The 16730-nt window shown below is 35.2% G+C and overlaps 2 protein-coding genes across 3 annotated transcripts; both read right to left on the bottom strand.

Annotated features, from left to right (window-relative positions):
• Nucleotides 1-14: 14 nt before the first annotated feature.
• Nucleotides 15-8219, bottom strand: DPE2 (disproportionating enzyme 2). Of its 2 annotated transcripts, XM_011080796.3 has the most exons (23): nt 7867-8219; nt 6934-7344; nt 6584-6701; nt 6426-6481; nt 6200-6327; nt 5909-6035; nt 5572-5768; nt 5306-5384; nt 5131-5169; nt 4431-4550; nt 4238-4339; nt 4008-4091; nt 3678-3920; nt 3455-3580; nt 3254-3328; nt 3080-3151; nt 2849-2968; nt 2565-2662; nt 2197-2356; nt 1988-2086; nt 1397-1594; nt 665-758; nt 15-474 (listed from the first exon to the last, which is right to left on the bottom strand). In XM_011080796.3, the coding sequence occupies exons 2-23, from the start codon at nt 7285-7287 to the stop codon at nt 239-241; spliced, it is 2925 nt and encodes a 974-aa protein (XP_011079098.2). In that variant the 5' UTR covers nt 7288-7344; nt 7867-8219; the 3' UTR covers nt 15-238. The 2 variants fall into 2 exon arrangements, with proteins under 2 accessions (XP_011079098.2, XP_088736720.1); XM_088880594.1 differs by lacking the exon at nt 7867-8219 and having other exon boundaries at nt 6584-6811; nt 6934-7073.
• Nucleotides 8220-9787: 1568 nt separating this feature from the next.
• Nucleotides 9788-14664, bottom strand: LOC105162704 (hydroxyproline-rich glycoprotein family protein). The gene is made up of 5 exons (XM_011080798.3): nt 14147-14664; nt 12125-12237; nt 11442-11792; nt 10487-11210; nt 9788-10221 (listed from the first exon to the last, which is right to left on the bottom strand). Exons 1-5 carry the CDS (start codon nt 14382-14384, stop codon nt 10151-10153), a joined length of 1497 nt encoding a protein of 498 aa, XP_011079100.2. The 5' UTR covers nt 14385-14664; the 3' UTR covers nt 9788-10150.
• Nucleotides 14665-16730: the final 2066 nt, after the last annotated feature.

Raw genomic sequence — 16730 nt, 5'->3', positions numbered from 1 at the left:
ACTATAGAAATTAATTACGACAAAAAATCAATTTTTTTCCGATGCTTTTAGTGCCCCGTCTTCACACATACATTATATATTATTTTCCTTTCCTATTTTATAAATAAAGTAGGGAGAAAGAGAAGATTCAATAGGGAAAAAGTCACTTATTCACTTGGAGAAAAGCAAAAATAGAGCATAGACTCTCAAGGGACTTGTTTCTTTGGGTTGGCACTGGAAATACTGATCCAACTGCCCATCAAGCAACTGTTACTGCCTCCTCTTTCTTAGGAATTCCATTCAGCTGACTGGCAACATGGTCTTCTCCTTTCCCATTTCCGGCCGGTTGCTTAACGGAATCCTTGCTCGACTTTCCTAGTCCCAATTCGTCGCCATGTGAAGAAGGGCACGATCTTCCACTACCGTGGACGAGGCCTTTGATAGAAGATATAAGTTCTTTATCCTCCAGCAAGGACTCCAATGTCACATGTACCCCTGCAGCAATTAAGATAGCCGACAGTAAGAACACAAAGGAGTGTTTCAAGAGTCCCACAAAAAACTGAAGTATTTGCACGGATTAATCATAAGAAGCCACTCTGTAGAGAGAGGTCAGCACTGAATATCACACAAAAATATATACATCGAAAGAGGAGCAGGGAGGGATAGTTGAAGTGTGTCAACATACGGTATCGCCAGTAGTGTTTTGGATTTGTCGGATCATTTATTGTCTCCTCTGCAGCCGGTCGAGTTGTGTATTTGTCTTTCAGTGCTAGCAAATCCTGTTTCAAAATAAACATCATGTTTTACCTCTGAAAACATGGTCTTTGTCATAGTTCCATATATATGAACATGAAGCACCCATGAGTTCTTGTACACATTTTTTTCTCAAGCATCCTTACACGCACATCTGAATTATCACAAATCATTATGTAGCAATTTTAAAAAAAATGGCGGTCTCGAACTATCTATTCTCTATTCTACACTCCACATGCCTCTCTAATAACATGCAGTTGCAGAGGGTGTTTAGATGAGTTCATAAATTTTTTAAAATATCTTGTAAAACATCTAACAACTCACACGATGTTGTAGAGTTCTCGGTAAAGTATTCAGAAAAAGGCTTATAAGATAAAAATAAAATGTTAGTTGTTTATATGTTCATTTGGGAGAAGTGAAGGGATTCCTAGCTGATCTTTAAAATCTTAACAACCTCCTTTAAATTTTTATCATATAATTATGAATTTGGCATTGCTAACACGTCATAAGTTTTGTAATCTTATTTTATCCAAATATTTCAAAAGCTTATTTTTAAGTAAATAATTCTTTTTCTATTATCCATATAACACATAAAAATCTGGAAAATCCTCGATAACTACGTTGATGAAGGGCATATGTAGTACGTGTGTATAGGTTGAAATACCTGAAGTGGAAAAATTGCCCACATTGATGGAGCTTCAACGTGCTGGCGTAAAACAAACTCTACAATTTCAGGAGTGCACCTATCAGGTGGTAGCAGATCAGAGCCCACCACAGTCTGGAAAAATCTCCGCCTTCGATCTTCATCTTCTTCCCACCAAGCACGGAGGGTGGAACAGTCATGACACGATGGAGCGCATACCTAAAGGGTAAAAAGAGTTAATTTCATAATGATTCTTTATTTCATTCTAATATTGATTCATAGTTTGTTTTATCAATATAATAGCCTTTAAGAGTAGCAATCTTTCGCTTACAGAGAAAGAAAATAGTTTTATTTATTTTCAGTAACGTTTTGAAACACGGACCATTCCCTGAAAACGTTATTTTAAAGACTCTGGCGGGCCCCGAACAACTGGATTGTCCCCTTGAGGACATGAAACTGGATTTGAATAACCCTTCTATGATTGAATGAAGCAGAGAGGCTCATTGGGGTCTGTGGTGTATTTCGGTTTCAAGCCAATAATGCGGAGAGTTTATTTCAAAAACCATTACAAGGATAAAGTTCAAGAACAAAATATTTCAGGATGGACCTTACCGTCATATAACTGTACTGTGAAGGAATACCGAATTCCACACCAGGTTCACTCGGCATACGTTGTATGCGCAAACCAATCAAACCTAGTTCTTGCATGACCTGTATCAAGGTAGTTCAACCACAAATAAACATTTCAAACTCATTGATAAAACTGGTTCACATAAATCATGACTAGTGTGTTTCCAAATGAACAAGAAGTGACATCATACAGGATGAACGCAAGAAGGAATCAACCCAAGATCTTCTCCACAAGCCAGCATATCTGATGAGTTCAAGAGAACGGGCAATGTCTTTAGTGCATTTTGACGCCACAGAGTTTCTTGCCGCTGGAAATAGTAATCATAATATAGCTTTTTCAAGATATTTTTGCTGCAAATATGGGGGATGGCATAGTGAGCAGTAGTTGTTCAAAGCAGATCTTAATTCAGAAAAAAGAAAATAATGATAGTGAATGGAAAAGAAACTAAAAGATAAACGAAAAGAATAATGTTTACCAATGACGACTCATAGCATGACAACGATCTATTTTCTCTAATTCATAAAAGATGAAGTTATGCTGATATGCCAACAACATTACCTGTGTTCGTCCAAATCACTAAAGCTTGAAGTGTCCTCAAGATTGAAGCGGGGATAGAACTTTTTTGAATCTTCTCGATCTTTGATAAGGACTACATTCTGCAAAATGCAGAAAATTAATGCAAGCAATAATGAGCACAGACAATACGCAAATTCTAAGATAGTAATACCAATAACCAGAATTGTAAAAGCATAAAAAGCTTTTAAATCGGAATATAGCATTGAGTTACTATTATTTACTCCATCAGCATGGGCTGGATAACTAGACTTCTCCAATTCACTTGCCTGAATAAGATCAAAGAGGTTGCGCCGAATTTTTTCCTCACTCTCCAGGAAGATGGATTTTTGTAAGCATGACTTCAGCTTGGATGCAATTTTCTTTTCAGTATCGCAGTCCTCCTTGAACTACATTAATGACATGAATAAGTTAATAGCTTCACAGAGAAAGAGCTCCACTGATTTCATTTATGAACCACCAGAAGATTATAAAAACATGTCTTTCCAACTATAGATCACCTGATAATGGTCTTTCTGGAATTCATCCAGGAAGTTGGAAGCAATTATAGTCCAGGAAGCTCCAAACTTCTCCTGAAATAGAGGTGTGCAGATGCAATAAATAAAACATAACTTAAATTTTAATAGTAATTGACTAAAAGGAAAAGCCACAAGTGACTACGGCAGACTTTATACCTGTAAATGTTGTTGTTTGATGTATGGCTGGCTCAAGCGATTAAAGTCCCATATTCCTTCTCTTTCAAGTTCTTCCTACAATGAAAATTGGTAAAATTAAAATAAAGTGTCCGTCAACACAACAGCAGAAGGTAAAGCCTCAGAAAATAAACAAAGAGCAAAGAGAAGGAACGAACTTGAACAAGGAAGTAAAGTATATACCTGACTCAGAGGAATAGATGGTCGAAATTTCCCGCAAAGACCAGTCATTGCATGATCTGGAAGCTCCCAGATTCTGAAGAAACCCAATATATGATCAATCCTGTATGCTGTAAAGTACTTCGCCATCTGTTAACAAAACCACAAAAGTTTTTATTTAAAACTTCTGCAGATGCAACCCTTCTTCACCCGTGGTAGTATTAACTAAAATTGTTTACCACATGACCTGTGTTAAACGACCACGCCACCAAGCATAGTTATCTTTGGACATTTCTTCCCAGTTATAAGTAGGGAATCCCCAATTCTGTCCATTTTTATCAAAATAGTCTGGAGGTGCCCCAGTTGAGGTGTTCATGCGAAAGAGGTTTGGGAACACCCAAGTATCCACACTATTCCGGTCAACTCCAATTGGCAAATCTCCTTTTAATACCACTCCTTTCTCTCTAGCATATGACGCAGCTTCTGATAACTGTTATCACCAACATCATCACAAAGACCTTTGAGTTGGCAGTTCAGATCAAAGAAAAACATTCACAAGGTAGAACAAGCAACTTACTTGCATGTGTAAATGGAACTGGATATAATAATGAAAGCAAATTATGTCATAGTGCAAGCTGTCTTTGGAGACTAGTTTCTCAAGCTGAAAAAGGGAGAAGTAACTGTTAGCATTAAGAAGGTTGGCGCAGCAGAATAGATTTTGTATCTGCGCTGAAGTTATTCTATCTATTCAAACTAATATCCTAGGAACGAGAGTTAAAGAATAAAAAGGCCCCTAGATCCAATTACCTTGTCCTCTGAAAAAAGAGAAAAACGACCCCACTGGCTGTGATCTGATGTTTCAAAAAAATCCCTTAGAAAACAAAAGGCTGCATAGGGTTTTAACCAATCCTGTTACCCAAGAAAAAAGCAATGTAAAAATAAAAAAAGGAGTTGAATGTTAAACCAGTAGACTTAATAAACTAACAGCAAGCCAAATAACCTGATTCTCAGAAAAGAAGTTCTGGAAGGCAACTGAACTAAATACAATTTCCTTCTCCTGAGAATATATCTTCTTGGCAATGGAAAGTTTTGCAGCCATGGTGGCCTCATAATCCACATTCTGTGCACATAAAAATCCAAAATCATGAGTTTTTAGTGAATATTTCTCAATTTCAAAAATTAAGCTTTCGTCCAACTGAATATACTTGGTCATCTCAAAATGGCTAACAGGATATATGCTGATGCAGGTATTCTTGTGAGATGATTAACATATATCTTCTCATCAACATCAGTGATACACAAACACAATTGCTTAATGATAGTACTGATTTTTTCGCATACTTAATCAATCACTGACCGTAGTTGAACTTAAAGAATATGAACACACATTTTTTGTATTATTCTTACATGTTCTTCTGATTCTTTATGCAATTTTTTGTAATTCATCATAAAACCTATAAAACAGAGATACAGGGATGATCACTGAAAAGGGGGGAGGGGATGAATGAGATGACAATATTGTGATCAGCATGTCGGCATGATATGACATTTGCTCTCTACGTGAATTCAGTAATAGATGAATGATCAGCTAAAGATGCTGAATTTACAAATGTCAAACGGTATTTATGAAGGATAGGAACCTTGTTTAGACAGATTTTCTTATTTATAAGCGTCTTTTTTATTGAAAAAGAAACAACTACCTTCCCATCCAGCTGTTTTCTAGTCCGCTGTATCTCTTCCTGCAGAAGAAGGACCAAAGTCATTATGGAAAAGGAAAAATCATCATTGGAACATTTTTTCCAGGAAATGAATTAACATGCACCTCAGGGGCAGATACTATTTCTGTTTTTATACTAAGCAGAGTGAAGGTCATACCATGATATCCTTTGAGATATTCTCTGAGAGAGCCTGCACTCTTAGGTATAAGGGATGCAATGCGAATACTGAGAGGGAGCTGCATGTCAAGAAGCACGGAATGCTCGTTAGTAGTTGAAAAAAATGTAACCTTTGCAAGTACAGAATAAGTGTCTATATTCATATGATCTCTGTCTGCTGACAAAATGGAAATATTCTTAAAGAAGAAATCAGATGATCAGTTTGATAGGACTCCATATATAACCTATTCCAGCCTGTTTATGTACCTGTAAGGATATGAATCCCACCACATTCCATGTACAGATGTATCATTGATTGGCAAAAGCTGAACCAAATGGAAGCCCGACTCAACTGCCCAGTCCACTAGTAACTTTAAATCAAGAAACTCCCCAACTCCCATATCAGCCTCTGATCTGACTGAAAACATGGGTATAGCTACACCAGTGCCTCTCCAGGGCATTTCCTGCCAACACAAATCGATTGGTTGGGTCATCCTGCTGTTCAGACTTTAAATTAAGAATGAGAAACCAGGAAGGGACAAAAAGAAAAAAAAAAAAAAAGAGCAAAAGAAAGACATTCATTAAATTCTTATAAATAGCTTACTCGCATCAAGCCATCTGAGAGGACAATGTACTTGGGTTGACTAGTTGAGAAGTCGACAGAGAGTTCCCTATTACCACCAGTTTCTAGAGCAAGATTTTTTGCTTTGCTATATTTGCAGTATCTATATGTGAACCATTATTAAGGATAGAGACATACAGAAGTGCCCTCACAAAGACTCATTCATTCACACAGATTAATCTGCTGACACGAAAACACACACAAGGACTGTTAGTAGTCAGGTGGATTGAGCAAATATATTCTTCATGCATACAGCTGACACATAAAGGATATTTTATGGGAAAGTCATCCTTTCTCATTACAGATTCAGCTAGCCAAACTGATTCACCAGCATAATTGAGTTTAAGTCCATCTTCAATCTTCCATCGACCCAGATTTGAAGGACTACCAATGACATAAACCTACACATTCATGGAGAAACATGAATGAAAAAAACTTGTGGCACAATAATTCTACATGTTAAAATTGCTGAAGGTTACTTGGAAACATAAGATCTTACTGATGTGTCTTCTTCAATATTTGGGGAGCAAATTCTGAATTGTACGACGACTGAATCTGTTTATCACATTTGTGTGCAAAATAAACTTCTCCAGGATAAGCTCTGAGGTCATATATGATATCCAAAGACAATTTGAACCATAAGAGAAATAAACGTACCTTCATGATCCAGCACACTTCTAACCGATACAAGGGGTCTGTCCACTTCTGGGTTCCAACTTTTTCGAAATATAACATTCTTAAACGCACTCCTTAAAGGTAGATCATCGGAACCCGTCTGCATTTGAAAGACAACAAATCTCTGTTACCAGCTTCTGGTTGAGGAAAAACATAATAGCAGCCAGCAAAAGATAATTCGAAGCATCAGCTACTCAATGCCACCACATCCTTAAATAAGAATACGAGCATGTCGAAAAGTTAGAAAACCAAAATACATTGTGCAATGAAGGCATGCACACCCATATGTACATAAGTTGCAAGGCTTATGAAAAGCCGGATAAATTATGCACCTGCCAGAGATCATGAAGCTCCACCAACTGTCCATTTTGAACACCATTAGGTAATAACAAGTTTCTTTTCTTCCCAGCCTCCCATCTTAAGACATTTTTCTCATCATCCACGACATAATAACTATACTCACAATTAAACTCAGCAGGGACCGGCAGACTGCCAGACCATATAAGCTCATCCCCTTGGTGAGACGGCCTCAGCAAAAGGCCTTTCTTCACATTCCATGAGCCAAGGACAGGTTCTGAACCACATATCAGTAGGTGCTGCCCCCAGTGAGTATAATAAGGTATTTTGAAGCTCAGGATCACTGAATTCGATGTCTTGCTCCCAGGAAATAACCCCAGGTTCACCATCTTTACGGAGAATTAATCCTACAATGACCACAAGTTGGATTCCTTGGAATCTGGAATCTACAAAATCCACATACTAATAATTAAACTTTCCATGTCAAACGATGTGTGAAGCAAAAAGTACATAATCAGTTGAGAACATAGTTTCGGAACAGCAATCAAATTTATAATTCGAATATCATATATAACACCGTATCACGCATAAAAACCATTAAAAGGTCAAAAGTTGGTATTATCACACTAAATAGAGTGGACCACAACATTCTTTTCCAGGAAAAATCCATAGAATCACTTAAAAGAGAACATAAGAATGAAACAAAAAGCAAATTCCATCGAATTCATATGCATAACCTTGATGTGAAATCAAGAAAGTCCACATCTTGGAATCTCGATAAAAAGTTAGGCGAAGTAGATGGAGAGTGGCATTACATATAAAATCTTTGGAGAGAACCCAGAAAAACAAACCCCAAAAACAAGATCGCATACCACACAGTTTTAGTCGATTTCCAAGAAATGCATTCCAAGAAAACATCCGAAATACAGTACCCACATGTTGATTTACCGACATAATTTCAAGATTACCTTCGTCGCAACGTCTCCAAGAATATGGCTGATGAGGAGCTACAGAGTGGAGAAGACTGAAGAGTGTTGAGGAGAAATCAGAAGATTGGTTTCGTGATTTATCTTCTATTATATGCCACAGAAATTCTTCAAAAAGAGATTTTTATTGGGGTCGTGACAGAGAGAGAAAAAGAGAGATATTTTGCCATGTGAAGAATCCAGGATTGAAGCAAAGCAAGTGAACTGAATGCCGCCTCAACGCCCTATTGCTTCTTGTTATCACAAGAATAGAAACATACCGTTGGGCTTCTCTCTTTCACACACACACACACACTTTCATGAGATCTTTCTCCCACATGCAAGAATTTCAGTGCTTGTTATATTTAATGATTTTCATCTTTGCTGAAAATCTACATTTTGTCTTGGGTTTTGGGATTCTGTAATAAATTATTATTGCATGAAAACTACCTTATTGCAGTCATAATCAAGAGTACTATACATTACTAATAAATAAAAGCCTTTTCAATAGTTTATTTTTGCTCTAAAAACCTTGTTTATTACAATTGAGTAATAATTCAAGTGGAATAAATTCCATCTTCTTATTATAATGTATGCGCCCAATAGATTTAAACAAGTTCCTACTTACAAAAGTAATTATGTGAATTAATTATGACAATGCAACGACGAGCTTATTTTTAGAAACTAGTTGTATTTTAAAATTAATTCTTTTATAGCATCAGGGTACTTTAATAATCGAAACATCACACTCAGAGAGTATATTACATTTATCATTTCGCCTTTTTTTTTGTTAGGATCAAAAGAGAAAGAATTAGTATTCTTAATATTATTAGCATATAAGTGACCTTTTATATTAATAATAGGGGTAAATTGCAATTAACTTTTTAAAAGTTTGTCATAATTATAAAAATTTTTTATTGTTTGAAAATTTACAAATATTCTTTTAAATCCAACGACCGTCTGACAAATACCCCCTACAATGGATTGTCACAAAAGGGTATTTGTTAGACTTCCGTTATTCAAAGGGACATTTGTAATCTTTTAAATAATTAGGGTATTTGTAATTATGAAAAATTTTAAAAGAGTATATTGTAATTTATTCTTATCAATATTATAGGAAGAGAAGAACCAAGATATTTATAAATCCCTAATTTTACAATATTTTGTCAAATTCGACATTTTTATTTGCTTTCCTTTTCGTAGATGTGATGGTACTTTGGCCCTAGCCAAACTAATATTTGTCATATTTACTTGGACAATGGACATTCTTGCACTAAAAAATATGGAAATGGGAAAAAGATGATTGCAACTCTTTCATCACTACCATCCTCATAATTTGGTTTGTTTTGCAGACAAGATGAGAACAAGGCAAGTGCTTTGCATGCTGAAGTAGGCAAATATCTTGTTGTCTCAAGACCAAAACACAATGAGAGTGGATTGGAAACCACAGGGTCAATTTCGAGATTTCACATGTCCCAAGTTGTTCTTGTTTAGTATCCTTGTAAGTTTAATAATAGAATTTGAAAGCGTATAAGAAAAGTTTTCAGCAGAATGCGACTTAAAGTGTATAAGAAGGATTCTATTTAGTAAACACGTGTATAAACTGTTGATAGTCAAATTAATGATATAGCAAGTACATTACATTTATTATACAAATACAATTCATGTCCAGCTTGTGGAAGAACCAATCACACATCAAATGCAATAACCATTAGCGCTTCCAATGCAGTTACAATTCAGGTAAAAGATTTCCGCTTTTCAAGCATACATGGAACAATAACAAGAAAATCTGGATTAAGCTACTGCCGACACTGCCCTACAGTTCGTATGAGCAACAATGAAAGAGCCCGACATGCTCGTACACAACCATCAATACAAACAAACTATATCAGAAATAACATGTAACGAAATATATTACCATCAATGGCGAAAAATCATTGCTTGTAGGCTTGTAAGAGATTAGAAACAAAAAGTTGTTTTACATTTGTTGATTTTCCCTCCTCAAATTTATGTAGAAGAGATATCATACACAACTCAGTGGCAGTGCACGCCACGGTAGGCCTGTCACCTGTGTGACTTTGACCTTCACGCATTTAGCCACTGAACTTTTAATCAACTATTTACAAGCAACTGACGATATATATGCACTCAACGGTGAAGAGCATACCCTTTTGGCATTGCTCTCACCAGCAAAACTCCAGTTTAAACTGCTCGTTTTTTACAGATCGATATGCAGAAGCATTCTTTTACCAGGCAGTAACCAAATGATGTTTCTTATTTTCTGCTGCTATAAATGCAATCCAAGTAATATTAACAGCAGCAAACCCCAAGAGTTGGACGAGAAGATTCCTGCAGAAGCTGCAAACGAGTATACTCAGTTGAAAATATGATTCTACATGTTTAGAAGGTGTGTAGTCAAATTAAAGTATGGAAACAATATGCTTGTGAACAATGTTCCACAACATGCAAAGTAAATATTCTAAGCACCATAATTACGTTAAATACATGATGCAAGATTGAAGCTCGCTTGCCTGATGGTCATACTAAATTCTGAAATAAGATATACAAAAAACACAAGAACAGATCTGTTTTGACATATCTAAAAAGCAAAGCATATACTTACACGGAGACGGCGAGGGAGAAATTAATGGCACAACAGCCGGCGCGCTTGCATGATATTCACTGTGTGATGGAGGCAGACTATGAGAGTGAGCTAAATTTGGCAAGGGACTTTCTGCAGGAACCGGTGACACTTTAGGTGTGCCGTGTTTTGTTTGCTTCGGCTGTGATGGAGCAGCATGCGGTGCATAAACGGGTGATGCAGAGGGTGCCGTGTGAGAGTGCTTATTGTGCTTCCACGGATACCTATTATTGTAACCAAAATGACAAGCAGGAGGCTCAGCTGCATTATTCTTGCCAGGCGCCGGTGCAGGCACAGGGGTAGACATGGGTGATCTTTTCCCAGTTACAGATCCACCTTTCAATATTGACGGCGAAGGTGCAATCCTAGGAGAAAGACTGGCATCATGATGGTGGCGGCGGTGGTGATGGTGGGAATTCGCCATGGGAGATGGAGAAGGTGATGGCGATGGTGATGGTGATGGACTGCTTCCATCACTGCCGAGGGAGTGTTGCAATATGGATGAAAGACTAACTTGCTTAACCCGGCCAAATACAGTGTTATCCAGACCAAGATTTTTTGTGTGAGATCCAGTGATAGTTTGAGCCAACTGCTTTAACCTTGACTTCGAGGGATTAATGCCCACCGCCAGAAGAACTTGCGATTGAACTGTTGTCGGCGGAGCTATGGTCGAACCCTTTAGATTAGTCAGTCGAATATACAAGTTCTGCATTTCAGAAAAAGAAGCAAAAGAAGAATTTTAGCTGCATTTTGTAGACTCTGGAGAAAATATTTCAGGCTTCCTCATCTAGGAGTCTAGCTCACATGTGGTGGATCTCAAAGTGTATTATCATATGATGAAAAATGAAAACAAGATGACCAAAGCTTTATATTCTTCACAAATCAATAAAAATGATATCATATGATAATTTAAGTAACAAAATGTATCATCCCAAACCTCATATGGAGCCAAACGTAAGCCCGTTTTCAGTTGGCTCCTAAGTTCGTCAAAGTTGTTTATGATTTGATCAATGGAGAAGTTCAAGGTAAAGTTAAAAAGGATCTGAACACTTTGCATAAGAAATGCCTTCTGCTCAGGACTAGCAGTGATCCCTCCTCTGAATTTGAGCACCTCAAAAGAAAAAGGATCCCCGAACAACGATTCAGTCAAATGGAGAAATGATTGATGTGTAACCAGAGAGACGAAGGAGGCTCTGATCAAACTTTGTGTTGTCACATCAGATTCAACTGCAAACACAACCTTCGTTATGTTTGATCCAGCGGACGATTCTAAAGATATTACTTCTACCTGTCACAAAAAGTAAACTGAATTAAGATTTCGACACAAAATAAGTTCATCCTACCTGTTATCAAGCCACCTTAAGCTATTGCTAAGTGCCGTCATTACTAAGTAATAATTGCGGCTAGCAAAATTCTTGCTAACCCTAACAGAATGCACAAGTAAACTTGTTGGCAGATTGCCATCATGACATGTTGATCAGTTTATTGAAGTATTGGTTCGTATATAGATACTTTAACATTTAGTGTAAATGAGGACATGCCATTCTATAGTTCTCTTTCAAAAAGATCAAGGAGAAGAGTAAATAAGGTTCAAAACGGACACAGAGCTATCAGGAGTACCTTAGTAGAGGAGAAGCTCATCTCGTCAAAAATATCATCTTCAAGTTGCAAGATATAGTCTTTGAGAAAAGAAGCTGGTTTCTTCAGCATAAAACTTGCCACTATATCATGACCTGGAGAATATCAAATAAATATTTTATTACATTATAATAACTAAAACCTTGCAAAATTGAAAAATTGGAATTCACGCCAACCATCAACATGACTGGTGGCCTCATTTTTTCTTCATCAACCAAAAAAAAGGAAAAAGAAAGTATTCATCAAATACTATCAGAAAACCACATAAACACCTTCCAAATTTCAAACCAGTCCTTTCAAAGTTACATTTGTTATAATTATTTTCTCTCCATTTAGGATGTCATACCTCACTAACTTCTGATAAATGAGGAAGAAGAAAATTGACTGTTTTCGTTGATCCTTGGCATTGCAAGCATTTACTAGTAGTTAGAGGCAAAGTTATTCACAAAGTTATCCAAAAAGAGGAGACAAAAGATCTCAACCTCCCAAAGATATGCCAAGAAAAACTCAACTCAACTAAGGGCTTGTTTTCACTTTTTTGTATGGGACAAATGTATTAAATGTTGGATGAGATTAGATAAGAACTAGTAATACCATGTTTACTATATTGTATTGCCAAATGCATGAAAATATAGATACATGAATACACATTTACTTTATAGGATCGAATGAGCGAAAAAATGCAAAGTTCCAAACTACCCTTACTCCAGGATCCACAAACATATCTTCACCTTTTACTATAAGGGCAACTAAGTCTTGTCTCATGTTCCCTCACAATGTGCAGTACTAAGTGAGAATTTCACTATTCCATGTCATCATTTGTATCTCTCTTACGATGCTAATCATTTATATCAATTGTAATCTAGAGGCCGCATTGATGAAATTAGCTCTATTGCGTCACTTCAGGAACTACTGTAGATGCAGCTTAACCTTTTCAATCAGAATTCCACAAACCTCATACTGAAGCATCACGACAAAATTTAAAAAAAATAATAATTCAAATAATTGCATGGAGGAAGATATAATAATTTTCATACTGAGACAATTCGAGTAAAGGTGGGGTAACATTACTATTTTCATTTGGTTGAATCCAAATCAGGGTGGAGATATTAGTGTGACTTGACTTCAAGTACACACGCATCTTGCCAGCATTATTGTAATGGAAGGTCATGGTCGAAAAGGTTAGACATGGTCACGGTTAAAAGGATAAGTTTATGATGAAGGAAGAACAAATGAGGCGACACAGCATTGTATGGCTTCTACAAATTGAACTGTTGCCTTGTCTGTATGTTGGTTCCAATAAATTCATATCTTTTCTCTTCAATGAATGACAAGGCATGACTAAGATTAAGGAAATCTTAAGCAGCTATTAGAGTAACACTTGAGAGAATGATGTTTGTATACGAAATTCTCTTTATATTGTATGGTTATACTCTCTTCAAGTGTTAGATTTAATTAGAGAATACATTACCTAACTTTGTAAATGTTTGATTATTTCTATTACGGGAGAATCGCTCCCCTAGCTTAAAACCCAAAGCCCAATAATGTAAGTCTGTTACAAGCCAAACAACATGAATCCTGCGCCGCTTCATTCTTCTTCCTTTCATCGTAGTCATCTGATTCATTCTCCACCCTAACAATCTTGATAAGAAATCCCCAAGAAGGAAAGGGAAAGTTTTCTCATGAACTAAGAATTATACATCAAGAATATAAGGGATTTAAATCATTAACCACCGCCACAATCCAAACTAAATGCACCCACACCAACCATAAAAACAGTAGAACTCAACCACCCCCACCCCTCAAAAGATAATCATCCAAACTCCAAAACCAGAAAATCACACCAAGTAGTACCCAGTGCTCCAAAACCAAACATATGATTAACTAGCACCAAACAACACACAAAGAGAGATCTGCATGACCACATAATGCTGATAATAATTACCGCAGAAACCAAAAACTTCCAACTCAAAGCCAACAAGATAATACACAGTGCCCACCAACCTGCATAGTCCAGATCCAGATCTTTCTGATCTCGAAAATGAAAGACTGGCAGCCAAAAAACAGCAGACAAAAGCACTGCAACACCGAGCACCAAAGCAAAAACACATCTGAAACTCGCCAACCCTTTAAGCCTACTGCAGCCCGAGCAGCAGCCATTACTGTTTCCAGCACCGGGGCTTGTACCCTGACCATCAAGTGCTGTACTTGGGAAAGTTTCCACATCCTCTCCCTTGCCCATTTGCACAACACTTCAGTAATGTGGGTTTTTCAGCTGGGCTCCATTGCTGATGAATTCTTGGCTAAAGAGCGCCATGGCTGCCTGCGCTTTATCTTTCCTTTTTCTTGTTTTCTATGTAAGACTGAGAGATTTGGGAAATTTTTGGTGAGTGAGTGGTTAAGGGGTGGAGGAATGGGAAACTTTTTTAATTTAATTTTTCAATTTTAGGGTTTGAAGTTAGGGATGGAAGATTGTGGAGTAACTTCAGCAGATCAACTGTTTCTTTCCCCAGTTGTGAGATAAAGACAAGTCAATGTCTTGTCATATTTTGATGTGGTAGTAAAGTGAAGCACATCAATTTTTTATTTTTATTCTTTTTCTCCTTACAAATCATCCTTTATTATATTTAATAAACATAAATTACAACCAACTCTATTAAATTTATCGTAATTATAAATACTCACTGTTTTTTGAAAAATCACAAAATATACTTTAAAATTAACGATTATCTAACAAATGCCTCACTATAATGACTTATCACGATGAAGTATTTGTTAAACGGTCCTTAATTTCAAAATAATATTTATAATTTTTCCAATAAAAAAATATTTATAATTATATCAAAATTTAAAAAAGTCCGTTATACTTTACTCTATTTAATTTAAAAGATTCTTGAATTTTTTTTTTTAATTTTGTAATACACTTACTTCAGTAGATAATTAAAGTCGAATACATTATTATTTTACAATTAAAATGTGGAAATTTTGAAAAATATTGTCGAATTATAATACAGTATCCTAATTAATGTATTAATTTTGTAGTTCATAATGCGTTCAATACGTATTATTCTATCCATTTATATATAATAATTATCATCAAGTATGTGAAAATTTCAAATATATTTGATTGGTAAGTTAATATAAAAATTTCAAAAATAAAAAATAATAAAATAGTTACAATTTAAATTTAAATTTAAATTGAAAGAGCGCTCAACCAACCTACAACTATGAATTCTTGAAATTAATAAATAGAAAACAAGAGAGAGAGAGAGAGTGTCCAACTTGTAGTAATTTAAAAGCCACCACCAACTTTTTGTGATTTTCGAATATTTTCTGCACATGCCTTTATGCACATTCTAAGTATTTGGACAAAATTACATTTTGGTCCTATAAGAATAGTTCATTAATATTTTTGGTCCTGTATTTTACTTTATTTATATTTTTTTTACGAATTTAGTCATAAATATATATATATTTTTTTTAACAAATTTAGTCATGTATTGACAATTTTTATCCCCTTCACATTGGTGTATATCTTATTTTTTTTGTTGTGACTATGCTTTGAAGGGGATTAAAATTATTAATGTTATTATATTTTTCTCTTTATAAGAACAAAATTACTGTATGGGAAATTAAAAATTTATGCAATTTTTTGTTAATATCGATATTTTTTATTCAAATTATAACGAAAAGGGGTTAGGTGCAAATGATGAATTTTTTAAGAGGTTCTAAGTGTAATTTAGAATTTTTTCTAAAAAACATAATTTTGTATTTGTTTATAGAATTTAAGTGTAATTAAATATATATATATGTATATATGTGTGTGTGTGTGTGTGTGTTTCAGTTTTGAAATAGGAAAGTGAAAGCACTTGTTGAGGTGTGGTGAACTTTGCTTCAATTTGCAGTCAACGTGGGAAAGGGATGTCCAAATATTTATCCCTTTATCCATAATCCACATACAATTCTAATAATAATAAATAATAGGAAAAGTATTATTTTAGTCCGCTAAGTATGTCTAATTTTAATTTTAGTCCGATAATTATATCCATTTTTGTTTAGGTCCAGTAACTTACAGAATTGCTTACTTTTAGTCCTCTGTCAGAATTTCGGACAATTTTATCCCTATGAGTGCATATGGACTAAAACTGCCTTTCAAAAGTTGCATAGAGGTAAAATTGTCCGAAAATCTGCCAGATGACTAAAAGTAAGCAAATTCGTAAGTTACTAGATCTAAACAAAAATGAACATAGTTATCGGACTAAAATTAAAATTAGGCATACTTAGCGGACTAAAATAATACTTTTCCCTAAATAATAATAATAAGCTACATAATATTTTAAATATCTTCTTATATTTAATATTTTGGTAAGTTTTCTTTTATCACAATATATTAAAATAAAAATAACAATATCGAGATTTAATATTTGTTTTGTTATTTGACATTATTTAAGATCTTGATTTCCAAAAATTTAGATTAATTCTTACCATGATATTTATTCAAATAATAATTATTAAATTAAATTATTAACAAAGTTGATTTTCATTTTATTATAATTTATTTATAAAAAAATATATTTAAAATAATGGA

The sequence above is a fragment of the Sesamum indicum genome, linkage group LG5 (assembly GCF_026168435.1).
Source record: "Sesamum indicum cultivar Baizhima isolate 11 linkage group LG5, ASM2616843v1, whole genome shotgun sequence".
NCBI lineage: Eukaryota > Viridiplantae > Streptophyta > Magnoliopsida > Lamiales > Pedaliaceae > Sesamum > Sesamum indicum.
This window is presented reverse-complemented; position numbering and strand designations above follow the sequence as displayed.

What these genes read in the sequence shown, in the direction of transcription:
- DPE2 (XM_011080796.3), bottom strand. Translation starts at nt 7,287, where the DNA reads ATGGTGAACCTGGGGTTATTTCCTGGGAGCAAGACATCGAATTCAGTG. An exon ending in ATATTGAAGAAGACACATCA is followed by an intron (nt 6,328 to 6,425) that starts GTAAGATCTTAT and finishes ATGAATGTGTAG; the next exon opens with GTTTATGTCATTGGTAGTCC. An exon ending in ACCTCTTTGATCTTATTCAG is followed by an intron (nt 2,663 to 2,848) that starts GCAAGTGAATTG and finishes TGCATTTTGCAG; the next exon opens with AATGTAGTCCTTATCAAAGA.
- LOC105162704 (XM_011080798.3), bottom strand. Translation starts at nt 14,384, where the DNA reads ATGGGCAAGGGAGAGGATGTGGAAACTTTCCCAAGTACAGCACTTGAT. An exon ending in TACGTTTGGCTCCATATGAG is followed by an intron (nt 11,211 to 11,441) that starts GTTTGGGATGAT and finishes TCTGAAATGCAG; the next exon opens with AACTTGTATATTCGACTGAC. An exon ending in TTCTCCCTCGCCGTCTCCGT is followed by an intron (nt 10,222 to 10,486) that starts GTAAGTATATGC and finishes ACTCGTTTGCAG; the next exon opens with CTTCTGCAGGAATCTTCTCG.